General features: G+C 46.0%; 1 protein-coding gene across 3 annotated transcripts in view; it reads left to right on the plus strand.

Annotated features, from left to right (window-relative positions):
* Window positions 1-22,510, plus strand: part of wu:fb95e10 (proline-rich protein 36) — a 33,524-nt gene extending 11,014 nt beyond the window's left edge. For 2 of the 3 annotated variants that reach the window (XM_034295183.1, XM_034295182.1), the window contains exons 2-5: window positions 2,277-2,971; window positions 3,554-3,644; window positions 16,794-17,008; window positions 17,161-22,510. In XM_034295183.1, the coding sequence (XP_034151074.1) occupies window positions 2,353-2,971; window positions 3,554-3,644; window positions 16,794-17,008; window positions 17,161-21,467 (5,232 nt within the window). In that variant the 5' untranslated portion in view covers window positions 2,277-2,352 and the 3' untranslated portion in view covers window positions 21,468-22,510. The remainder of the gene's footprint in view (window positions 1-2,276; window positions 2,972-3,553; window positions 3,645-16,793; window positions 17,009-17,160) is intronic. The other variant, XM_034295184.1, reaches the window with a different exon arrangement.
* The last annotated feature ends 396 nt before the right edge of the window (window positions 22,511-22,906 follow it).

The raw sequence follows: 22,906 nt of genomic DNA on the forward strand, positions 1-22,906 counted from the left end.
TCAAGACCGTGCGTCTTCAAAGGAAATTTATTTAGTTTTGCGTTAGTAGCAGTCTTATGTTAATGTCATGATCCTTTTTAAGCTACTACCAGGGGATGTTTTGGTTTTGACCATCCCTCTCCCCTAACCTAAATCTCCTATCCAAACCATTTGCTTCAATTCAGTGACTGCAGAGTTGAGATGTAAGCTCTGCCGTCTTCACTGAGTCAACCCGTCCCAATCATTTTGTTTTGTTCAGGGCAGATCCGCTTCCAAGACATGTTTTGAGTCATGTCAAACTCCCCACCTACAATCCTTTTTTTATCCAGAAAAAAAAAAAAAGCCCTTAAGTGCGTGTTTAACAGGGTGTAGACTAGGTCAGTCTGTTGTTCAGCTGTAGGAAAGAGGGCTGAGCAGTGTTCCTCTGGCTGATGACTGGAGATTTATCACCACAACAGAGCAGGGCTGGGAACCGTCTCGCCAAGCTGCTGGCTGCTGTTTTCTTCTGGTTGTTGTCAGAGTTATGTGTCCCTGGTGTCAGGTTGTGGAGTTTGATTTGGTGGAGCCTGACGGTGTACTGGAGGTGTCTTCCCACAGTGTGAGGACTTGCTGTTCTAGGACAGAGTGTGTGTCAGACTAAGCGTCACATTTAAATGTGTGAGCATGGTTGCTATTGCTTTCATCTGCAACCAACACACCACTCTTTGACTGGTCTGTCATTCAATTAGTGTGTGTGTGTGCGTGTGCGCGTGCGCGCGTGTGTGCTGGCTGTATGGATTTTCTCTTCAGGGCTTTTCCCTTCTCCGTCTCACTTTACCCTCTGGCCTTGCTCAGCTGCTCAGGCCATCTGTGTGAATGTAAACAGAGAACAGAGGGAGGAAGAGGATGAGGAGAAGAAGTGCTGGAAAGGAAGAGTTCCGAAGGGGAATAAAGGAAAGCACAGTGACTAATTTAGTTTTAGAGGATGACTAAGGGATGAGGGCAGAGAGAAAGTGGGGGGAGGGGGATGGGGGGGTGGCAGGAAGCTGACAGCATAAAGACTGACTCTGTAAAGACAGGGAGAATGTGGGTGTGGGAAAGAGGGGCTCAGCGGAAGTAGAAAGGCCTTCTGGAGTCAGAGCTGTGCGCTGTCTTTCCACGTTTTGTGGTCCATAGGCCAGTGCTATTCAAACCGGGCCCTCTTGGCCAGTTCCACTTCTCCTTCCCTGTAACCCCCGAATCAAGACCTTGTTTAGACCCGGGACACCAGGTGGGTGCAATTAATGATGAGGTAGAACAGAAGGCTTAGTGCCTGATTAGTGGGTTGCAATGGAAACATGGAGTGGAACTGGCTCTGAGGGCACGATTTGAAAAGCACTGCTCCAGGCTGTCCGCTCCATCTCCTGTTTCCGTGCTCCTCAGGCCTCTTGCTCCAGGCTGTCCTCCATGTGTCCTCAGTGTGTCCTCCCTGTGAAGCCAAGTGTCCTCTTCTGTCAGAACTAGGATGCTGTACGTCTCTCTGTTATTAGGTCTTTCCTTGACTGTCTCTGACAACGAGGCGTCTTTGTACATGATACTGATTCAGGTCAACTGCATACCAGTCAGGCGGGGCTTATGTCATTGTTTACATGCCTGACATGCATGTCTTCTCTGCTCACGGTCCTGTCCATGTCTGCCCTAAGTGGGGTTTTTGGTTCAACACATATGAATGGCGTTTCGTGGTTTCACCGCTTTGCAGCCTTGCCTGGTGAACTGGAGCATGTTCCAGAGAGCGTGTTTTGCCTCGGTTTATAAACGTCAGGGCTTTTTATGATCACACTTGAGAGTTCCAGTGAAGAAAGGCTTCTCTTCAACACTAGTGCCTCGTCTCGATGTCGACCTGGCAGGGAAGGGCACTCTGGCTTGTCAATGTTTCAGGCCAAGCGTCCCTAATTTAGCTTTGTTTTACCTTGAGTTTGTACTGCCTTAAGATTAGCATGTGTCTAGAATATTAGTCCTATCTGTTCCCCTTTGAATATGTTGTCATACATTATTTCACAAAGAGATGTATTGCAAAATGAAGCTCTCCGCAGAATGATACCTTCAGCCTTTCTCTGCGGCTCATTGGTTGGGATAGTTCACCTTAAATGGATTTGCTCTACTCTCAGAACAGTATTTCCTTATACACAGTACGTGTTTGTTTCCTGCATTTCAGTGTCTGTAGGAAAGCATTTTATCTGATGCTTTGAGCCCTGTCTGCTGATATGACGGTCTCATGCCTGTCCTGTCTTGTCACCGCCTGACAATACCCCTCTCCTCTTCTCTTTTTGCCGGATCAGTCTCCACCATCGCCTGAGTGCAGTTGCCATCTCCAGCCCTCCTCGGCGGAGACGGACAGACGGGACATAAGAGGAAATGAAACCGGATGGGGTTGCCACGGCAGTCACGGCACCAATGGAGGCACTGGACGCTGATTCTGTAACCGAGCCGGTTGTCATGGGGGAGGAGCCTAATCAGGTGGCCCCACAGATGGAGGGCGTTGGCCAGCAGGGGGAGACGGGTCAGGACGTGTCTCCGCCTGAGCCTACCAAGGACGTCCCCTCCAAGGCCGGGAACAGCAAGGCTGCGGCAGACCCTAAAGCCAAGAACAAGGCTACTGCCGCCAAGACAAAGGCCGGGACCAATGCCACAACTAAGACCACGACCGGGCCAGCGTCTCGACACACCGCCACCCAGAGTCGTCTGACCAATGGGGTCTCCAAGCCCCAAGCCAATGGTTTGGCCAAGAAGACCACCACCGGATCCCCGGAGAAGAGAACCACGCCCACCCCGGCTGCTACCAAGAAGCCTGCCGGCGCACCACCCGCTGACGTCACCAAAGTGGGTGAGAAGAAGCCTGCCGGCACCACCCGCGCCACCCCGGCTCCCTCTGCCACCAATGGGGTGAAGTCCACACCGATGGCAAAGAAGACCCCTGCGGTGCCCACTAACGGTGTCAGAACCGCCCCCGGCGGCCCCACCAAGAAGCCCGCGGGTAGGCAAACATTTAACACCAGTAGATTTAAGTCACTCAAAGCAACAGGAAGCCTTGTGTTTGTCATTGATTTACTATTTTCTTCTGTAAATTACTAATGTACATTTTCCTTGACATTGAACCGTTGTCATACTGCACATCCAGACAGGTTCAGGTTGTACAGTAAGACAAGCTAGTAACACTGCAACAAATATAGAAACGCGTTGGCCTAGTTCCTTGGGAAATGGACAAGTAATGTGTTATAAAATCATTGGCTTTAGGATTTTATTTAAAATCCCCATTAGCTACTGCCCAAATCAGCGCCAAACCAAGACAGCCAGCGTTTCATGATACAGAACATGAATAGAATATGCAATAGAAATACAAAACTATATTCATGCAATCTTTTGTTTTATTTTTATTGTATATTTGTATAAAACAACTAAAACCAGGCACTGGGTGACCGTTTTCTTTTTGCTATATACATTTACAAGTGAAAATAAAAACGACCTGAAATATAGATTGTTTATTTTTAATTATCTCACTTATGTTGTATGTGTGCCTTTGTCCTTCCCTGTATTATTCACCTTCTCATCTCCCCAGCTCCCAGGCCTGCATCTGCAGCGACCGCCAAGCCCAGCAGCGCTGCTGCCGCTTCCAAGCCTGATAGGCCTCCTGTTTCCAAGACAACCAGGTAGACCAACCATTGGTGTAGAACTCAGAGCTCCTCCCCTGGGGAGAAACCGTGTGTGTGTGTGTGTGTGTGTGTGTGTGTGTGTGTGTGTAGAGTGACAGGCAGTTGTTTACCATTTACCCCAAACATTTTAATATGTCTTACAGAATTAATGTAGAAACACAGATTTTCTGTATATTGGGAATGTATTCAGAATTTCTCAAATGTATTTTATAGTACAGCCTTATTTCACCATGGTTTTTAAGTGTTTTTTTCTCCATACATGGCTTTTGGGCTTACTGCTCAAGCCAGTGAGATGTATTTTGAGGAGATTTTGAGAAAAGGTTAACTTTAAAACTTTTATACAGTCACAACACATGTTACAGAGAAACAGAAAATGTAAGTTTTACATTTTAGTCATTTGGCTGCTTACAGTAGTAAGTGAGCACATTTCCAACTTGGCCCATGGGAATCAAACCCACAACCTCTGGTGTTGCAAGCGTCACCATCTGAGCTACACGGAACCAAAATATATACATCCTGTTTAATACTTGGAGATGGGGATAAAACACTATCACATTTCATAGTACTTTTAAAACCGTTACCTTTACTCTAGATTGCCACATCAGCCAGTAAATGGTGTGGGAGTCTGCTGTCCTTTGCCATGATACTGCAAACTGGAGTCAGATGAATTCGATTGGCCACATTTGAATGTCATTCAAGACCCTCATTTTATAAACAGAATTATTAATTACCAGTTTATTGATTGGTGTTTTTTTTTTTTCCCCACTACTTTGCAATTTCTTTAGGCCTAATGCACTTTGTAAACCTTGTTTTTAACAAACAAAATGTATTATGAGTATTTGATGTATTGTATTGCACTGCTGCACAGCACACAAGCTAATTAACGCATGAACATGCAGTTGGCCTATTGTAACGTTGCTACATTTGCTGCAGGTGTGACAGACGGCGCAAATATATCGTTAGCCTGCCTAGTAACCTAATGAAAATTACAAAACTATGGTACGTGTATTGTATCTGTCTGTGGTATGGAAGGGGAGGCTATAATTAATTTGCCTATACTGTATTTTCACTTGCATTGATCTCTGCATATTCCATGGGGCGATGATGGCGGAGATGGAACTTCAGGTTTGAAGTGTTCCCCCCGCCTGGACCCACACCTTTTTTAATGCTTTTAATGTTAATCCATTTTGCTTGGAATTTATTATAATGCAATACCTTGAATGACAAAATGGCAACGGTATGCGAACCAAGGTGCACCGTGAAAATATGAAATCCCTACCAGAGAGGTAAGGTATTGTTCAACAAATGCAACATAATGCTTCAATTGTAACTGAGAACCCAGTTGCCTCATTTGGGAATGTTTCTCAAGCTCGTTGTAAAGGTTAAAAACACCCTGAATAAACAGGGACAAGGCTGCTATACACAGAGGGGCTTTAAGTAGGCCTCAAAAGTAGGCCTCAGAAGAAGGCCTCAGAAGAAGGCCTCAGAAGAAGGCCTCAGAAGAAGGCCTCAGAAGAAGGCCTCAGAAGTAGGCCAGCAGTTGGACTCTGAGCCAGGACTTGCTGTGCACTTCCAGTGGTTGCCCTGCGCGGGCGAGGCTTTTCTAGACTTGCAGTGCCCGAAGTGCAGTCACATTATGCCCAGACGTTCACGTTGTGTTGTGGTCCAGCTGAGGCAACTCCAGGGGGTAACTTCAGAAAGACACAGGCTGCTTCAAGGTGCCTCAATAAGCCCTTTGTCTGTGAGGAAAGGAGGATGATCGGAGATGTTTGGGTGTTCTTTGAATAGGCCATACCCCACCACCACCCGACCTCTCTCGTGTATATTCTTGGGTTTGTTTATCAAGGCAACCATGGTGTCTCTTACTTTCATTGCTCTACCCCGCGGTAAAGATCGGGATAAGACTCAGCTGGTAAATACAAGTCAGTAAAATCTGAATATTTTTTTTTTTTACGAGTGCATTGACCTGGTGTAAAATTTAAATATCTGGTTAGCATGAATTTCAAGGAATGCCTAACTGAACAAAAGCCGGTTCTTTTGCCTTATCCAGAATATGAATAGGAGAATGGGCCTAATGGGCACAGCATGCGCTGGCGTCTGTGTGCATGTTTGGCATAGATAAACTGTGACAGGGCCATGCATTTGTCTTATAATTAAAATTAGCCCCTTTCTCTCCACGCGCTCTTTAATGCAGGCCTGTATCAGATGAGTAGCTAGCTGTCTGAGGGCAGAATGGCTGTGTTCTGGCATATCAGACGTAGCCTGTCTCCCCTGGTCACTAAGACCACTGAGTCACACAATACTAACTTTGTCCCTCAATTTATTCAATTTCACTCATTAGTTAGACCTTTGTTTTGCAATCCTACAAATGTCCCATATCTAACCACACAATTTGCCGTTTTTGTTTTTGGTCGCCGGACGTCTGGAGTCTGATCTGTTCTGTTTGGTCTCACTTCTTTGAACCCATCCAAACACAAGATCCACTCTGTGGATTTCAGATTGAAGAATGAACATTGGATTCAGTCTTTCATTCTTTGAATACATGGATTACGTTCTTAGCACTGTTGGGGTCCGTTAGGAATTTCTGAATGTAATAATTAAACCTAGGTCCCGTTTGAAAAATTATTCATCCAGTCCATATTCTCGTTATATGAACTTAAAAGTCTGCAGCAGCACAATATTTCTCAATATTTTTCCACTTTTTTAGCAAAAGCTGTCATTTTCAATTCTTTATAAAAACAAGAAAAGGAACCAGACAAGCCTAGTTCAGCCTGCCTGCGATTAGCAGGGATGAATGTTGTTACCCTCGAGCCTGGGTCTTCCATGTGACAGGCTGTGTCTTTAGTACGCCACTAAGCTGTATGTGTGCAGAGTGTCGGTATAGCGTCTCAACGTTAGATTATGTTGCCAATTCAAATCACGCCAAATGTTTATATTTTGCTAAACCCGATTAAGCATTGTTAAACTGACTAACGTTTCTTATTAACGCCGTTTTTACAGCTTATTAGCCAGTAATAGGGTTACTAGTTTCTACTACCTTACTACTTGGAATAGTCCTAAGAATTGAGCAATTACTAGCGAGACTGAAGATTAACTTTACAATGCCAAAGCTATTTCATTTCATGGCACAACAACGTTTGTTTTTCTTTAATTCGTGAATGACATTGATACAATAACGATCAATATAGGTGACAATAACTTTTTTGTCATGTGATAAGACGGGAGAATCATCGAAACCCCTCCTCTTTTACTGCCCAAGCGGTTGTGATCTAGCCTATATTACCCCAAAAAGCATGCACAAACTTTGAAAATCTACCAGGAATTTTCACAATATAACCGTAAACTGTTTTATTTTAGGCTTACTATAACATGGCTACTGAAGGTTGTAGACAGCAAAGTTTTTGTGTGTCCTGAACAAATCCTAATGCATAATTTGTTTTGATTATGGTGAGGCTTGAACACTGGTCCACCGCATGGCAGTCGGCACCTCTAATCATTGTGCTATTTAACAAGGAGCATTCAGGCTCTCATTCCCTCACTCACTCCGAGACATCCACTCTTCTTGGCCGGCTCCACTTATGCAGTCGGGTAAAAATTGTCAAGTATTTATTTTTATATTTAAAATGTTTAAAGTCCCGTTTTATTATTATTTTACATAGTGCTGTAGTATAATAGTTATTACCAGATTTGTGTCAAAATAAAAATTAAGCTGCCAGCCTGTGTGTCTCTATCAGAGTGCAAAGCACTTGATCTTGACAGTGCTACGTGAGCTATATTCATACCGCAGCATTTTCTATATTTGAATCTTTTGGCTTGGAATGTGGGCTTCAGAATTTAATTTTATCCACATAATCTGACGGTTGCAGATTACATTTTGGAATTATGGGCCTCTGTAGGTGGAGGAAAAAAGCTGAGTGGCACGCCACTACCAACTAGGGCAGGGGTTTTGAGACAGCAAGCCTCCCTTCAAAGAACATCCGCACCAACCGTGCCCCCCTCCCCAACCCCACTCAATTTCTAAGACTGAAAATTAAATTTTTTTTGATATACTAAGTAAACCTTGGTAGCTGTCACGTTTCATGGAGAGTCGGAGGTAAATGCAGAGTCAAAGAAGGAGCTTTAATGTGGACAAAAGGAAAAACAAAACCGAGTGGGCTGTGCACTACAGAACACAAAAGACTACACAAACACTGGATGGGAGAACGCAACAATAGTAACAATGACCAACAAGGACAGGGAGAAAATGCCTGAACTAAATACACAGACTAACAAGGAGAACAGAAACAGGTGGGGGCTAAACACAGGTGAAAGGAATAGACTGATTAACGGAACTGGGAAAAGGCCAAAAAAGGACATGATAAACCAAGGACACACAGAAAACACCAAGTGGAACGTTCCCTTCAGGCCGGGACCGTTACATTAGCATGGCACATTTCTACATTTGTCTCACTAACCTCTGATGTAAAAAGTGCTTTTTCAAAATACATTTGATTTGAAATATTACATTGTTTAGCATATTTTGTCGGGGAAAAAAAGAGGGTTAAAGGGGATAGAGGTAATATAAGACTTCTGACCAATTACAGGATGTGTACTTCGTGCAAAATGTATGAAAGCTGGAAAGTAAATAATGCATGTGAACTGACAAAAGCTCAGCCTACCCCTGAAGAAAACCAAATGTTAGCAATCCATGTACAAATGGGGACTATGCACCCACTTGCAAGTTGAAGGCAGATTGTACACTGGGAGAACATAAAATCCAAAATAATTCTAGTGACACCGACTCAAACAGCTTTTTAAACATTGTGAAGAGCATTGCCTGCTATATGTTGACAAACACATTAATAAAAAATAATTTGTTTGATAATTAGGGTACCTTGCCTGCTGTCAGTTGCGGGCTACCAACTGGCCCAACTAGGCTACTAAATTCTTGCGATGTGATAAACGGATATCAACTTTGCGACATAAAAATAAGCAGTTGATCCTTGGTTGCTGAATAATTCGTTTGTGTAGTAGAACAGTGAATAACAAAATAATGAACTGGCTTTTGGCAAAGATGGTTTAGGCATGATTCTCTCTGCTGTTGCACACTACCACCATTAGGCGGGAGGCAGCACTGGTGTTTTCTCAGTTTAGTTTTCAAGTTTTCACCAATGAGAGACTGTATTTTTGTTTACACACTGCATTCTTAATATACACAGCATTACATCTATATAACCTAGTGAATATCAGTATTTTAGGCCACACAAGTCTCTTATTAAGTCTTTGATTGTCCTTATGACAACTACGGTTCATGTTTTAAGGTTAATAACAAAACGTGTGCCACAATTATTGGCACCCATATAAATCCTTAGGGGTACAATCGGTACATCCACATTCACATTTTAAGTTTTTAAGATCACCTGAGTGATTAGGATCACTTAATTGGTAAGCCATGACTAGTCGTCCATCACTATGGGAAAGACCTCAGAATACATTAATGATGTGTGACAAAATGCACAGGTCAGGAAATGGCTATAAGAAAATTGCTCAATGGTTGAAAATGCCCGTCCCCTATCAGGACAATAACTAAGAAGTTTAAAGCAAATGGAGATGTTAAAAATAGGTCTGGATGAGAACGTGTCTGTATTTGCTTCTGCCAGGAAGCTTTAACTGGGCCCTGGTTGGATCTTCACACAGGACACTGATGCAAAGCACACCTCAAAATGGTTCATAGCTGTTTCCATAATTAAATGTTAGATTTTTGATAATATTTTGAATGATAGATCAAGAAGCTAAATGATAAATACTTATTTCACAGCCCTTTTTGCACATATTTACCAAGGGTGCCAATATTAGGGGAGGGCAGTGTATGTAGCAATTTGGCAAAGAAATGCCTGGCTGGAACCCTGTGCTAGATAAATTGTACTCACCACATCTGAAGGGCAGTACTGTAAATACCCGGCTATATAAGTTGTGCCCAAGACTAGTGTGAACACTGTACTTGGCCTCAATATGAGTGCATTACCAGTTTCATGAGTGTACACATTTGCTCAAGTAGAACAAGTTGTGTGTGTTTGGTGTTATGGCTGTTTGTATTCTGTGAGCCTGCCTTCTGTTTATGTTTGACCTGTAGTTTGATACTGGCCTGTATGAGGTTGGCTGCACACTTGTGATAGGGAACCTCTTGTGTGTGGTGAAAGAAGCAGTCATTGAGGCGTTGGTGTATGGTGTGGGCTATAGATAGTGACCATTGTCAACATGTGACAGCATGCTGCCAGTGTGCAGCAGGGTTGATCCGTGTCAACCTTTTGTCCTATAGTAATTTTTTATAAAACATAGGGATATAAGATGATATCAGTTAAAAAAAATTTATTAAATGCTCAAAAGCACGAAATGATATGCTGCATTTGGACAAGTCTTGGTGAGAGATAATGTTCTTAAAAGCCCCGGGGGAAGAACTTGAAGGTGGAACAGGTTTTTGTCTCTTTGTGTGTACTGTTGCATGCATTTTAAAGCAGTGACAACTGAATGGGCTATCTTACCATGGTGTACCTCAAAGGATTTAATATGCAGTTTGAACAAAAGTTATATCTTCACATATGTTATACACCAACTAATCAAAGTTAAAAACAGGAGCCACATGTTTAATTCTGTAAAATTATAATGCTGCCCCTGTAATTTGCTCTTTGCCTATTTCTTTTCTCTACATTTCTCAAAGATATTTTTATGTGATAATGCTATTTGGGTCAGTTGCTATGCATTGCAAGTGGAGAACTTGAACCACTCTCAATTTCATAGACACCTCTGAAGCTAATGATTGTTTTTCCATGATCAAAATTATTCCATGTTTGTACCAATCCCTAATTACCCCATTAATTCCAGAAGGCAGGGCTTGAAGCTACCGAAGTCATGAAGCAGATCTTAAAGGGGTAGTTCCACCTAAAATCCTATTTGGGTGAAATTCCCATTATCTGACATTGTCCAAAGTCTTAAACACAATGGTGTTCAGATGGTCATTCTGGGTTTGGCTGGGTCACTCAAGGACATTCACAGACTCAACCATCATGCTTCTCCTTAGAGGATGATATTAAAGTATTTGATACACTGCTGATTTTGCAGGTTTTCCTATTTAGAAAGCATTTAGAGGTCTGTAATTTTTATCATGGGTACACTTCAACTGTGAGAGACGGAATCTAAAAAAAAAAATACAGAAAATCACATGATTTTTAAATAATTAGTTTGCATTTTATTGCATGACATAAGTATTTGATCACCTACCAACCAGTAAGAATTCCTGCTCTCACAGACCTGTTAGTTTTTCTTTAAGAAGTCCTCCTGTTCTCCACTCATTATCTGTATTAACTGCACCTGTTTGAACTCGTTACCTGTATAAAAGACACCTGTCCACACACTCAATCAAACAAACTCCAACCTCTCCACAATGGCCAAAGACCAGTGAGCTGTGTAAGGACATCAGGGATAAAATTGTAGACCTGCACAAGGCTGGGATGGGCTACAGGACAATAGGCAAGCAGCTTGGTGAGAAGGCAACAACTGTTGGTCCAATTATTAGAAAATGGAACAAGTTCAAGATGACCGTGAATCTCCCTCGGTCTGGGGCTCCATGCAAGATCTGACCTCGTGGGGCATCAATGATCATGGGGAAGGTGAGGGATCAGCCCAGAAATACACGGCAGGACCTGGTCAATGACCTGAAGAGAGCTGGGACCACAGTCTCAAAGAAAACCATTAGTAACACACTACGCTGTCATGAATTATGATGATCCAGAGGACGAATGGGAGAAGGTCATGTGGTCTGATGAGACAAAAAGAGCTTTTTGGTCTAAACTCCACTTGCCGTGTTTTTGAGGAAGAAGGATGATTACAACCCCAAGAACACCATCCCAACCATGAAGCATGGAGGTGGAAACATCATTCTTTGGGGATGCTTTTCTGCAAAGGGGACAGGACGACTGCACCGTATTGAGGGGAGGATGGATGGGGCCATGTATCGCGAGATCTTGGCCAACAACCTCCTTCCCTTAGTAAGAGCATTGAAGATGGGTCAAGGCTGGGTCTTCCAGCATAACGACCCGAAACACACAGCCAGGGCAACTAAGGAGTGGCTCTGTAAGAAGCATCTCAAGGTCCTGGAGTGACCTAGCCAGTCTCCAGACCTGACCCCAATAGAAAATCTTTGGAGGGAGCTGAAAGTCTGTATTGCCCAGCGACAGCCCCAAAACCTGAAGGATCTGGAGAAGGTCTGTATGGAGGAGTGGGCCAAAATCCCTGCTGCAGTGTGTGCAAACCTGGTCAAGAACTACAGGAAACGTATGATCTCTGTAATTGCAAACAAAGGTTTCTGTATCAAATATTAAGTTCTGCATTTCTGATGTATCAAATACTTATGTCATGCAATAAAATGCAAATGAATTACTTAAATCCAGAAAATCACATTGTATGATTTTTTTGTTTTTCCTTCACTCACAGTTGAACCTATGATAAAAATTACAGACCTCTACATGCTTTGTAAGTTGGAAAACCTGCAAAATCGGCAGTGTATCAAATACTTGTTCTCCCTACAGTAGCTAAGTGTTGAACGATACCTTGGTTTTGCCAGTTTTTCAGGATGGCCTTTCCTAGACAAAATCACAATATATGTTCCTTATTATCTCCATTTCAATATAATGCACTTTGTGATCTGGGGGGCATTGTCTATCTACCCCTGATTGATGCTTTTGAAGAAGACTATTACAGATTTGCTTTGAATATTTTCATGAGGGTTTTTTCCAGAATTGTACAAAGCCACCTCCCAGAGACAGGCATATTTAACCTGAATGTGTGAAAACTATTTGCACATCTTAGGATAATTTGTTTGTGTTGATCAGTGGCAAAAACTCTTAATGAAATAAAATGTTAGTGTTGAAAAATAATGGAGAGAAGGTCCAAGTGGGTGAACGCTAGAGAACTGCTGTACATGTACAGTGTCATTGTGTTTCCCATCATGTTGTCATTATCATTAAGTATATCATTCTATATCATTTTGCCACAGGTTTTCATCACCGCTGTTCGTGGCTTTTAATTGTCATCGTCAGTAAATGCTATCCTAACATTGCCTCCCAATAACGGATTTTAGTTGTTTGTTCAGGGCGCCTTTGGAGAAGAGAAACCCGGGGGGAGTATGAATCACATGACCGGGTGGGACATGGGTGAATAAGTAATATGTCCCTGCTGAATCTCATCACTGCTGGTATTGCTTATAGACTGACGAGGGCATGCAGTGTGTGCATGTATGCGATGTACTGGAGGAGCGAAAATAGAACAGCGAAAGAGACTGCAGTATCTTATGCATATTTATTGGGTTCTAGGCCTCTACTGCATTACACACACTGTTATTGGATTATAAGACGATTTGCATCGTCACGCACCATAACCTGCTGCCTTATCTCCCGACGTGCTTTGTCCCATTGCATCTTGGGGACAGAAACCATATGACTTTTACTTTACACCTAAGGCCTGTCTTCAGTAGGCTGGCTGTCCATGGAAGAAATGTCTCAACTTAAACTGACCTTTTCCTCAAGCAAACCAACTTAGAATCCATCTAGGGGTTCATCAGGTTCTTGCGTAAAGCCCCTCTGTGGTGCTTATGTGGCAGTTTTAGTCTGTATTTCCCCATCTCCAAGAAAGACGAGTGGGTTGGAATGAGATTCCTGTGGTGTTTCCATATCATTAGCTGTCTGTGAATATCCCGGAGGAAGAATCCCCTCTTTTAACCAGGCTAAAGAGTACCTTCTGGCTGTTCTGCTTAATTAAGACCGCATCTTGTCTAATGTTTCAGTTTTCTCCCTGGTAGGAGGTACCCTGCTAGGTAGCTCTATCCTGTTAGCTGGCTCTGTGCTGCAGGGAAGAGAAATGCTAACTCTGCATATTCTTTTTGTTCATTTAATTGTCACCCCACTTTGTTATAAGGAAAGGCACATCGTCAAACCTCCAAAATGCGCTGTGAAACTCAAATGTTAATATATTTTTTTTAACCTCAGGCAACTTTGGTGAACTTTAAGTGTTTACACATACAGATGACTGCACTCGCAATGACCAATGGTCTCTACTACATTTTCAGCTTCAATTAACTTCTAGGCCTTTACTCTGCTTTGTGATGTTTTTGTTAACAAGTAGGCCTTTGGCACTCCAAAAAAAATAAAAAAATATGCACATAATTTCCTCTTCATTAAGTGCCAATTATCAACGCTGCCTCAGTCATTTGGGTGACACTGATCTTAAAGCTGGGCTCCTTCATTACTTAATTTTTTGATGAAATGTCCACAGTCATAGCTTAAGAGCATGTTATAACAGACTACATACAGCTTATTCCAGGTCAGTAATTTTTTCTTCTAATACTGTTTTTAATCAACAGTATTTCAGTGCTCATAAAATTCCCAATGGTGTATCAATCAATCAGTTTTATTTTACTATATGGCTCAACTGTGGTCACTCCACAGTAGCAGGTCTTGCCAAAATCTGCAATGCTTCTGATTTAAAAAAAGGAATATTGATATAACACTTTACTGTGAATTGTTTCGCTTCTAGCAAGCTTTTGTTAATGCAGTAGATCAACATCTCTGCAGTGCTACTTTCAATCAGCTGTGCACTGCAGCAGCTGGCACTGAAGCCTACCTTAATCTTCTGCAAGGGCCAGGGCAACAGCAGATTTGTGAAATGTAATAATATTAGCTAGCAGCTACTTACAGTATCAACAATAGGTAGCTAGTTTAGGTGTGAGACATTTAACGTTGTATTTTTACTGCACTGTTTCGCCCCATTGCTGTAGTTTTATACGAAATGGATAATACTGGCTGAGTTGCTGATTTCAACTTTTGTAAAAACAAATAAGTAACAAATCATGCTAGTATTAGCAACTTTGTCAAATTTGCAAATTCGAGATTGTTAATACACAAGTACTTAAGTAGCTGTAAATTCACGACTAAGATTTTATTTTACTGACATTTTACTATTTTGTAATTTATTATTTTATATAAGGCATTTTATTGCTTCCAACTGCAGAAAAGCATCTTCATTTTATAACCCAAACAGACATGGTTAACTGAGACCATTCCACTATTACTCCTTAACAGCCACACTGGCTTCTAAAACCGTTAGTGGGTGGGACCTCTTTGAAAAGTAGGAAGCAAACAATGGTGTAGGTTTAATGCTGTGTAATCGGATGACTATTTCAGTCATCTTTCTTTTGCTCTTACTGCCTTTGACAACAGCACGCTAATCTCACTAGCTTCCCTACCTAAATTGAGTGAGCTTGTCATTTTGGATTATCCGTATTCCTTTCAAGAAACGTCTCGAGAGGAGTGTGTACTAGTCCCTCTGCCCAGTCTTCGCATCTTCCTCTAATTCTTATCTTTAATTCTATTTATTCTGTCAGCATGCACTTTATAATAGGCCTAAACGTCACATTTGACTTGTATACCTTTTTAAGTATGTCAAATTGAAATGTCATTAGTTTTATGATGCCCCTAAACGCCAAAAAGCAAGAAACAAACAGTCCTCTTCTGGCTGTCAGGTGTAGATCATAAGAGTATATGACCTTTTAAGGAACATTGTTCATCCATATGTATACAGTGTGGCCCACTGTGTTCAGTTTAGATGTATATCTGGCTAACTAAAACAGAAGGAAACCAAAAGGAATTTGAAACTTATGGCTTGTCAAACTAGTAGCTGTTCTGGACTAGGTTATATAGGGTAACGCGTACAAATAGAGAAAATACCCACGGATAGAATGGTATTTCGTACCGTAAGCTAGGCTGTTAGTGCTTTATAAGAAGGCCTTATTTCAGTCTAGACATCACCACCCTAAACAATATAATTAACATGGACTTGTCTGCCAGTCGCTTGGAGATGTAATCACTCTTCATTACACATTGATTGATAGTATGTTGTTTGCTCTGTTACCACAGGATGAGCTACATGTCTCCGATCACCACTCTGTCCTCATGCTTTTAGGAAGCTGTGTGGTCAGATATACTGGACTCTCAATGAGATCACGCTGTCTCTTCAAGTTTTCGTCCAATTTCGTCCATTACTAGTGGCTAGTGGGCGTTGTGTTCGGCTGTAATCAGAAGGGCAGCGCTCCATTAAGTGTTTACTTCGCCGGGTGTGTGTGACATGGCTGGCTTCCTTGCAGGGCTGAAACTAACAGCGTTAGCACTCGCACGCACTCACAATGGATATGCTTTAAAACTCCCGTCTGTAGTTCCAGCAGCCGAGTTATTTTTGTGCTCCTTTTTAAATGAAAGATGAACAGCCCCCCCCCCCCCCCCCCCCCCCCCCCCTCCTCCTCACGATGCTGACTCTGTTCTTTATGTTGGGCCTGCGTTGCGGTGCAGTGCTGCATAGGCTAATGGGATCTGACCCGTCACTGGATGTAGGTTACTTAGCACAAGCCTGATTTGGGAACTGCTAGGCGGAGGGCCCCGCCAGGCTCTGTGCGTGTGGCCCTCATGCCAGGAGAGTCTGGCCGGGCCTGCGTTTGGTAGGACGAAGGATCGCAATAGGTGTGGGCTTGGCAATGAGGTCACGGGGTGTTTGTGTGGCGTGACTCATCTCCTAGGCTGGCAGTGCTTCAGGCGCCTCGAGGTTGTGTTGATGTGGACAGCGCCTGGGAGGGTGTTGCTGGGGTGACCGGGCGTCAGTGTGTCGTGTCGTCAGGGCCAGCCGCTCTGGGGACACACAGGATGAGGGAATGGATGAGGGGATGGATGAGGGAATGGAAGGGCGCGAGAGCGAGATTAACTCCTTTCCCTTTACTTCCTCTGGTGGTTTACCTCCTTATTGGGTCTGTGTTGTTTTCTGGTTCGCCCGTAGAAGTGACTACCAGAGTGACCGCAGGACGCATTTCTCAGGGACTCTCGCTCCCTGCCTCCAGTTATCTGTGATGTGTGGCCCATGGCCGGGTGTTTCTTGAGGCCCCCATATATTGGAGACTGTGCGTGACGTGTGTAGATTATAAATAGTAATGGTGGTGACTGGGTTGATGATCAGTGGTGTGATGCGGACGCGTTTCCGTTCCTTATCGGAGCGTAGCATGTCCGTAGCTCAGTGCACCGCTTCCCTGCAACGGACTTGCGAAAATGTGGACCTCCTATCTGTCCTCCTCAGGCCCGCCACTGCTGCAGGACCTCGCCCCGCCTCTGCTGCAGCCAAACCCGCCGCCGGCACAGCCAAGAGCTCCACACCCGCACCCAAGCCTGCCACCCCCCCGGCTAAGACCACCACCCCGAGAGCCGCCTCTGCCAAAGCCAGCTCTACTACACCCTCTGCTGGACGGACCCCAACACCGCAGTCCTCGAAGACCACCACTCCCATTAAGAAAGGTACAAGGGCACACTGGCTTCGGCCTTGTGACCTTTTTCAGTACAAGTTGTTAAATATGTAAACATTTCATAATTCACGTATGTCATGTATCAGCTTCCACCCTGGTCCTTTCCTTACTAACAGACGTCTGCTTGCGTTGTGCTCCGTCTAGATTCTACCAAACCAGCCGCCGCCGCCGCCAAGAAGCCCGCGGCGTCTCCTCTCACTCGGCCCTTGACCGCCAAGCCAGCCAAACCCGAGACCCCCAAATCAGCCTCCGCATCCAAGACCGACTCAACCCCCAAGAAACTGCCCGCCGCCAGCAAGGCTGTCGACACCAAGGCTGCCGACACCAAGAAGGCTCTAAGCAAGCCTACGCCTTCGAAGGATGTCAGTGCCAGCCCCAAGACCCCCGGCGCCAGGCCCGCGGGGAAGGCTCCCGCCCCCAAAAAGACGGTTGGAAGCAACACCCCCATGGCAGTGAAGCGCGGCCCCAAGCCCACGTCGGAGCCCGCGGCTAAAGAGGATGACGACAAGGAGCATGCTGCCATCGCCGCCGCCGTTGCCATAGCGGCTGCTGCCTCGGCTGCTGTGGTCTCCATGTCGGTCCCCGAAGAACCGGCGGTGAGTGTGGCCCCAGAGAAGGAGACCGGGCCACTTCAGGCCAGCCAGCCAGAAGCGGTCCCGGAGGCCGCCGTCCCATCGCTGTCAGCTCAGCTGGAGCAGGTCCGCCTGGGAACCACAGTTATGTCGCCTCCATGCTCCCCCACAGGGCCCGTGTCCCCGGTCAGGGAAGCCCAAAACGCCGCTCCCGTGTTAGATATGCACGTCCAGCCAGACCTTTTGGTCCAAAGCCAAGCTGCTGGGGCTCCACAGAGCCTGGTTCAGGAGGAGGTGAGGTTCCAGTCAGATGAGTTTGAGGAAGATGACAAGCCTTTATCTGCAGCAGATGATGAATTTAAACCCATATCACCAGTCACAGAACCCCAGAACGTGTCTCCTGTGTTAGACATGCGAGGCCAGCCAGACCCTTTGGTCCAAAGCCAATCTCCTATGGCTCAACAGAGCCCAGTCCATGAGGAGGTGATGTTCCAGCCAGATGAGATTGAGGAAGATCGTAGGCCTTTATCTGCAGCAGATGAATTTAAACCCATGTCACCAGTCACAGAACCCCAGAACGTGTCTCCTGTGTTAGACATGCGAGGCCAGCCAGACCCTTTGGTCCAAAGCCAATCTCCTATGGCTCAACAGAGCCCAGTCCATGAGGAGGTGATGTTCCAGCCAGATGAGATTGAGGAAGATCGTAGGCCTTTATCTGCAGCAGATGATGAATTTAAACCCATGTCACCAGTCACAGAACCCCAGAACGTGTCTCTCATGTCTCCTTTGGTCCAAAGCCAATCTCCTATGGCTCAACAGAGCCCGGTCCATGAGGAGGTAATGTTCCAGTCAGAAGAGTTTGAGGAAGATCACAAGCCTTTATCTGCAGCAGATGAATTTAAACCCATGTCACCAGTCACAGAACCCCAGAACGCGTCTCCTATGTTAGACATGCGAGGGCAGCCAGACCCTTTGGTCCAAAGCCAATCTCCTATGGCTCAACAGAGCCCAGTCCATGAGGAGGTGATGTTCCAGTCAGATGAATTTGAAGAAGATCATCAGCCTTTATCTGCAGCAGATGAATTTAAACCCATGTCACCAGTCACAGAACCCCAGAACACATCTCCCATGTCTCCTTTGTTCCAAAGCCAATCTCCTATGGCTCAACAGAGCCCGGTCCATGAGGAGGTGATGTTCCAGCCAGATGAATTTGAGGAAGATCATCAGCCTTTATCTGCAGCAGATGAATTTAAACCCATGTCACCAGTCACAGAACCCCAGAAGGCATCTCCCATGTCTCCTTTGTTCCAAAGCCAATCTCCTATGGCTCAACAGAGCCCAGTCCATGAGGAGGTGATGTTCCAGTCAGATGACTTTGAGGAAGATCATAGGCCTTTATCTGCAGCAGATGATGAATTTAAACCCATGTCACCAGTCACAGAACCCCAGAACACATCTCCCATGTCTCCTTTGTTCCAAAGCCAATCTCCTATGGCTCAACAGAGCCCAGTCCATGAGGAGGTGATGTTCCAGTCAGATGACTTTGAGGAAGATCATAGGCCTTTATCTGCAGCAGATGATGAATTTAAACCCATGTCACTAGTCACAGAACCCCAGAACGTGTCTCCTGTGTTAGACATGCGAGGCCAGCCAGACCCTTTGGTCCAAAGCCAATCTCCTATGGCTCAACAGAGCCCAGTCCATGAGGAGGTGATGTTCCAGCCAGATGAGCTACATGAAGACCTAATGCCTTCATCTGCTGCAGCTCCTACATTCAAGTCCGTGTCTCCGGTCCAGGAACCCCAGAATGTCTCCGCACTGTTAGACATGCACATGGAACCAGTTCCCTTGGTCCAGAGCCATTCTGACATGGCTCCACAGAGCCCGGTGGAGGAGGAGGAAGATGAGGAGGAGGAGGAGGAGGAGGAGGAGGAGATGTTCAAGCCAGATCTGCAGGACGCCCTCTTGTGTTCATCTGCAGCACCTCCTGCATTCGGCATGATGTCTCAGCCCACCGAGGACTTCACCTCAGAGGTCCTGGTTTCTCCCTCTCAGGACCAGGAGGAGGCGGTAGAGAAGGCCGATGAAGAGATCAACGAAGATGATGAGCAGGAAGAAGAGGAGGAAGAGGAACGGCAGCTGGGCAAGCCGTCGTCACTGTTTGACATGACCTCCTCAGAGGAGGCCAGGCCGGCTGGCTTTGACGGTGCTGCTGACTGGCATGGCGACGACCTGTCAGGGATGGACTCGGAGGATGTGAGCAGTATAAGCAGCCGCCTGCAGGGGCCCTCAGAGATGAGCAGCACCCAGCATACGGGCCTTCTGGAGGGGACCCTGAGCTCTGATGCCATGGTGGACTCCAGCCTCAGGGGCTCGGAGGGAGACGGGGCCTTCATGGGCTCCCCCAATGTGGAGACCTTGGCCAACGAGGAGGAGGAAGAAGATGAGGAGGAAGATGAGCGAGTTGATGTGGATGACATGGACCTGAGCTCAGAGCGGGCAGAGGACCACCAGAAAGTGTCTCTCCCAGAGCATGAAGATGAGGACGATGAAGATGAGGAGATGCCCAGCGAAGGGGTGACCGAGAGTGGCTTGGAAAGCTGCGGTAACGCAGACGAGGACGACTTCACAGAGGAAGAACGCTTGGATAACCTGAACCGCTCCTACTCTCAGCCACCCATTCCGCCCTCCTCGGCCTGGGGTCAGACCAACCCCTTTACGGACCCCTGGGCCCAGCCCGCCCTCGCCTCCCCCCATGTCGCCTCCAGCCCCCTGTCTGACCACGAGGCTGTCGACCACGAGGCTGTCGACCACGAGGCTGTCGACCACGAGGCTGTCGACCCCGAGACGCCCACCCGTTCCCCCGCCCAGGCATGGCTGGATCTCAGCGCCCCCTCCCTGATGCCCCAGTCTGACGAGATCGAGGGCTCTGCCCCCGTGGGGGCCACTGCCCCCCCAGCCCCCCCTGCCGTGGGCATGTCCCATTCCAGCACCCTGAGCGGCAACGCCCTGGCCGCGCACAGCAGCAGTGAGACCAGCACGCCCGAGGAGCTCCGCGACTATGACAGCAGCTCTGGGGTGGAGTCGCGCTCAGACAAGCAGCAGACCCCCGTCCCCTCAGCGGTGCAGCCCGACCTGGAGCAGGACCTGGGCATCCACCTGGAGCGAGGCGACGAGGAGGAAGAGGAAGCTGAGACGCTCCCCGCAGATGAGGTTTTGGGAACCGGCCCTCCTACTGCTCCTGCCTCTGTCCCCACCTCCCCGTCCACCTCGGGAGACGAGGCCAGCGACACCGAGGGCGAGATGCAGATCAACGACCCGGACGCCCCAGTCACCATGGATGACAGCGCCGAGTTTGACAGTCCGCCGCCCGCCCATGTCCTGCCTGCCCTGGAGGAGGACGAGGAGGTGGCCGAGGCCCCAGCCGGAGAGGGAGAGGAGGACGGGGGCGGCGGCACGCCCCAGTCCGCCAACTCTGTGGCGTCCTACGGCTTTGACTGCACCCCGTCCAACTCCAACGCTCACTCCACGGCCGAGAGCTGCGGGAAAAGCCCCGGCATCTTCTCCTTGGAGAACGAAGACCAGCTTCCGGAGGAGGCCAAGGACCCCTGCCTCATCAAGGAGCTCACCCTCCCAGCAGCGGCCGCTCAGTCGGAGAACCTGCTGGGGGGCCCCGTGGACCTGCTGCCCCTGGGCCAGCCTGGTGACCACTACATGCTGGGGGGGAAGATGGGAGCTCACGGCATGGAGGACGCCGACGCACTGGAGGAGAACCTCCACCTGGGGAGCCAGCGTGCCGCTGAGGCCAGCGAGAGCCAGCCACCCTACTACTCTGCCATATGTGATAAGACTGATAGCTTTCTGGCAGGTAACGTATAAGTCCCTAGCCCTGGAATGCACCTTCTCCCACCGCACCCCTCTCCCCTTACTCGTCGTTGTTTTGTTGTTTTTCTCAAGTTGGATTAGATGGCTTAGAAAAACGAGGGAAAGCAAATGATGGTAGCAAAAAAAAAAGAACAAGAAGAAAAAGACTGTAGAACAGTGAAGCCTCCCTCTGTCATACTGCTATTACGGTCCTGGTTGTGAGTGTACGGCTTAAACTCCTTTATGTACTATAGCTACTACCATTTTCTATTAGAATGTTCTTTTTAAGTAACACTGCATTCTCTGTAAGCCCTGAGGGGGCTCTGACTGACTGGTCTGTTGTGACAAAGCTCTTAAAAGAAAAAAGAAAAAAAAAGATGAGGATGGAGTGGACTCTACCTGCCTGTGTATTTATCCTACTGTTTTTACCAAACAAATGTCTGAAACTCTTTTTTTTTTTTGTACTTGCTTGTTTGTATTTTTGTTGGTCCCCTCCCCGTTTACGCCTGCGTCATAGAGATATTCCTGTTCTGTTTTTATTTCTCTTCTTTTTCAAGACTTTACCGATTTAGTATTGAATAAAGGCTAGAAATTTAACATGGCTTCTCACCCCTTTTGGTTTTGTTAAGGTGTGTAGGCGAGTGTTAGATTGAAGTTTCAGGAGTTTTAATGTATGCAACTCTTGGCCTGTCCCTGAATAGATCATCATGGCCAGTAAAGGTGCCATGTAGAGTGTATTTTAAGGCATCTGGGTTCAAGTGGTCATGATTCATGCATCTCATAGTTGATCATTTGTGCTTCAGGACTGACTAACAAAGTTTGGTGGAAGACCCCAGCAATCTGTACCTTTAGAATGACGCTCAATGGAGGAAAAAAAAAAACACTCTTTTGTCACTGAAACGCTTTTAATGGGTATTGGATATTTCAACTTGCATGTACTAACAAAGAAATTGTGTAACTGAAATTAAATTAAACCATTCTACACTAGGGATGTTCAAAAATGAATGTCTCATTCTAACTAGGTTTTTCAAAATTCCATTAAACATCATTGCAAGGCACATTGTTCAAGTTTCTTGTTATTTTCCATTAGCTTAGCATGTTTCCGTTGTCTAGGTCAGGTGTATGTGTTTACACAACATTCCTCTGGTATCACTGTCCCCGCCATGGGAATAACTTCACATCAGGAAGTGAAGTTTATCTGACATTGTGTTGATGTGCAATGGAATTTTGGTTAGGAGGAAATCCACCTGTTCTACCATACCCTTTTTTTCCAGCATGTATGTGTCTCTTTGACCCTCATGGATCCAACACGGAAAAACAACATTTCATTTGTAAACATCCTTGGTAGGTGGTACTCCCCAGAAAGACAACAGGGACGGCTTGTTCCTGTGACCGTATATGTCCCGAAGGTTTTACACTCACGGCTCCTCTTCCTCTGCCATGTGAAGCCTGCT

Source organism: Esox lucius, chromosome 11 (assembly GCF_011004845.1).
Source record: "Esox lucius isolate fEsoLuc1 chromosome 11, fEsoLuc1.pri, whole genome shotgun sequence".
Lineage (NCBI taxonomy): Eukaryota > Metazoa > Chordata > Actinopteri > Esociformes > Esocidae > Esox > Esox lucius.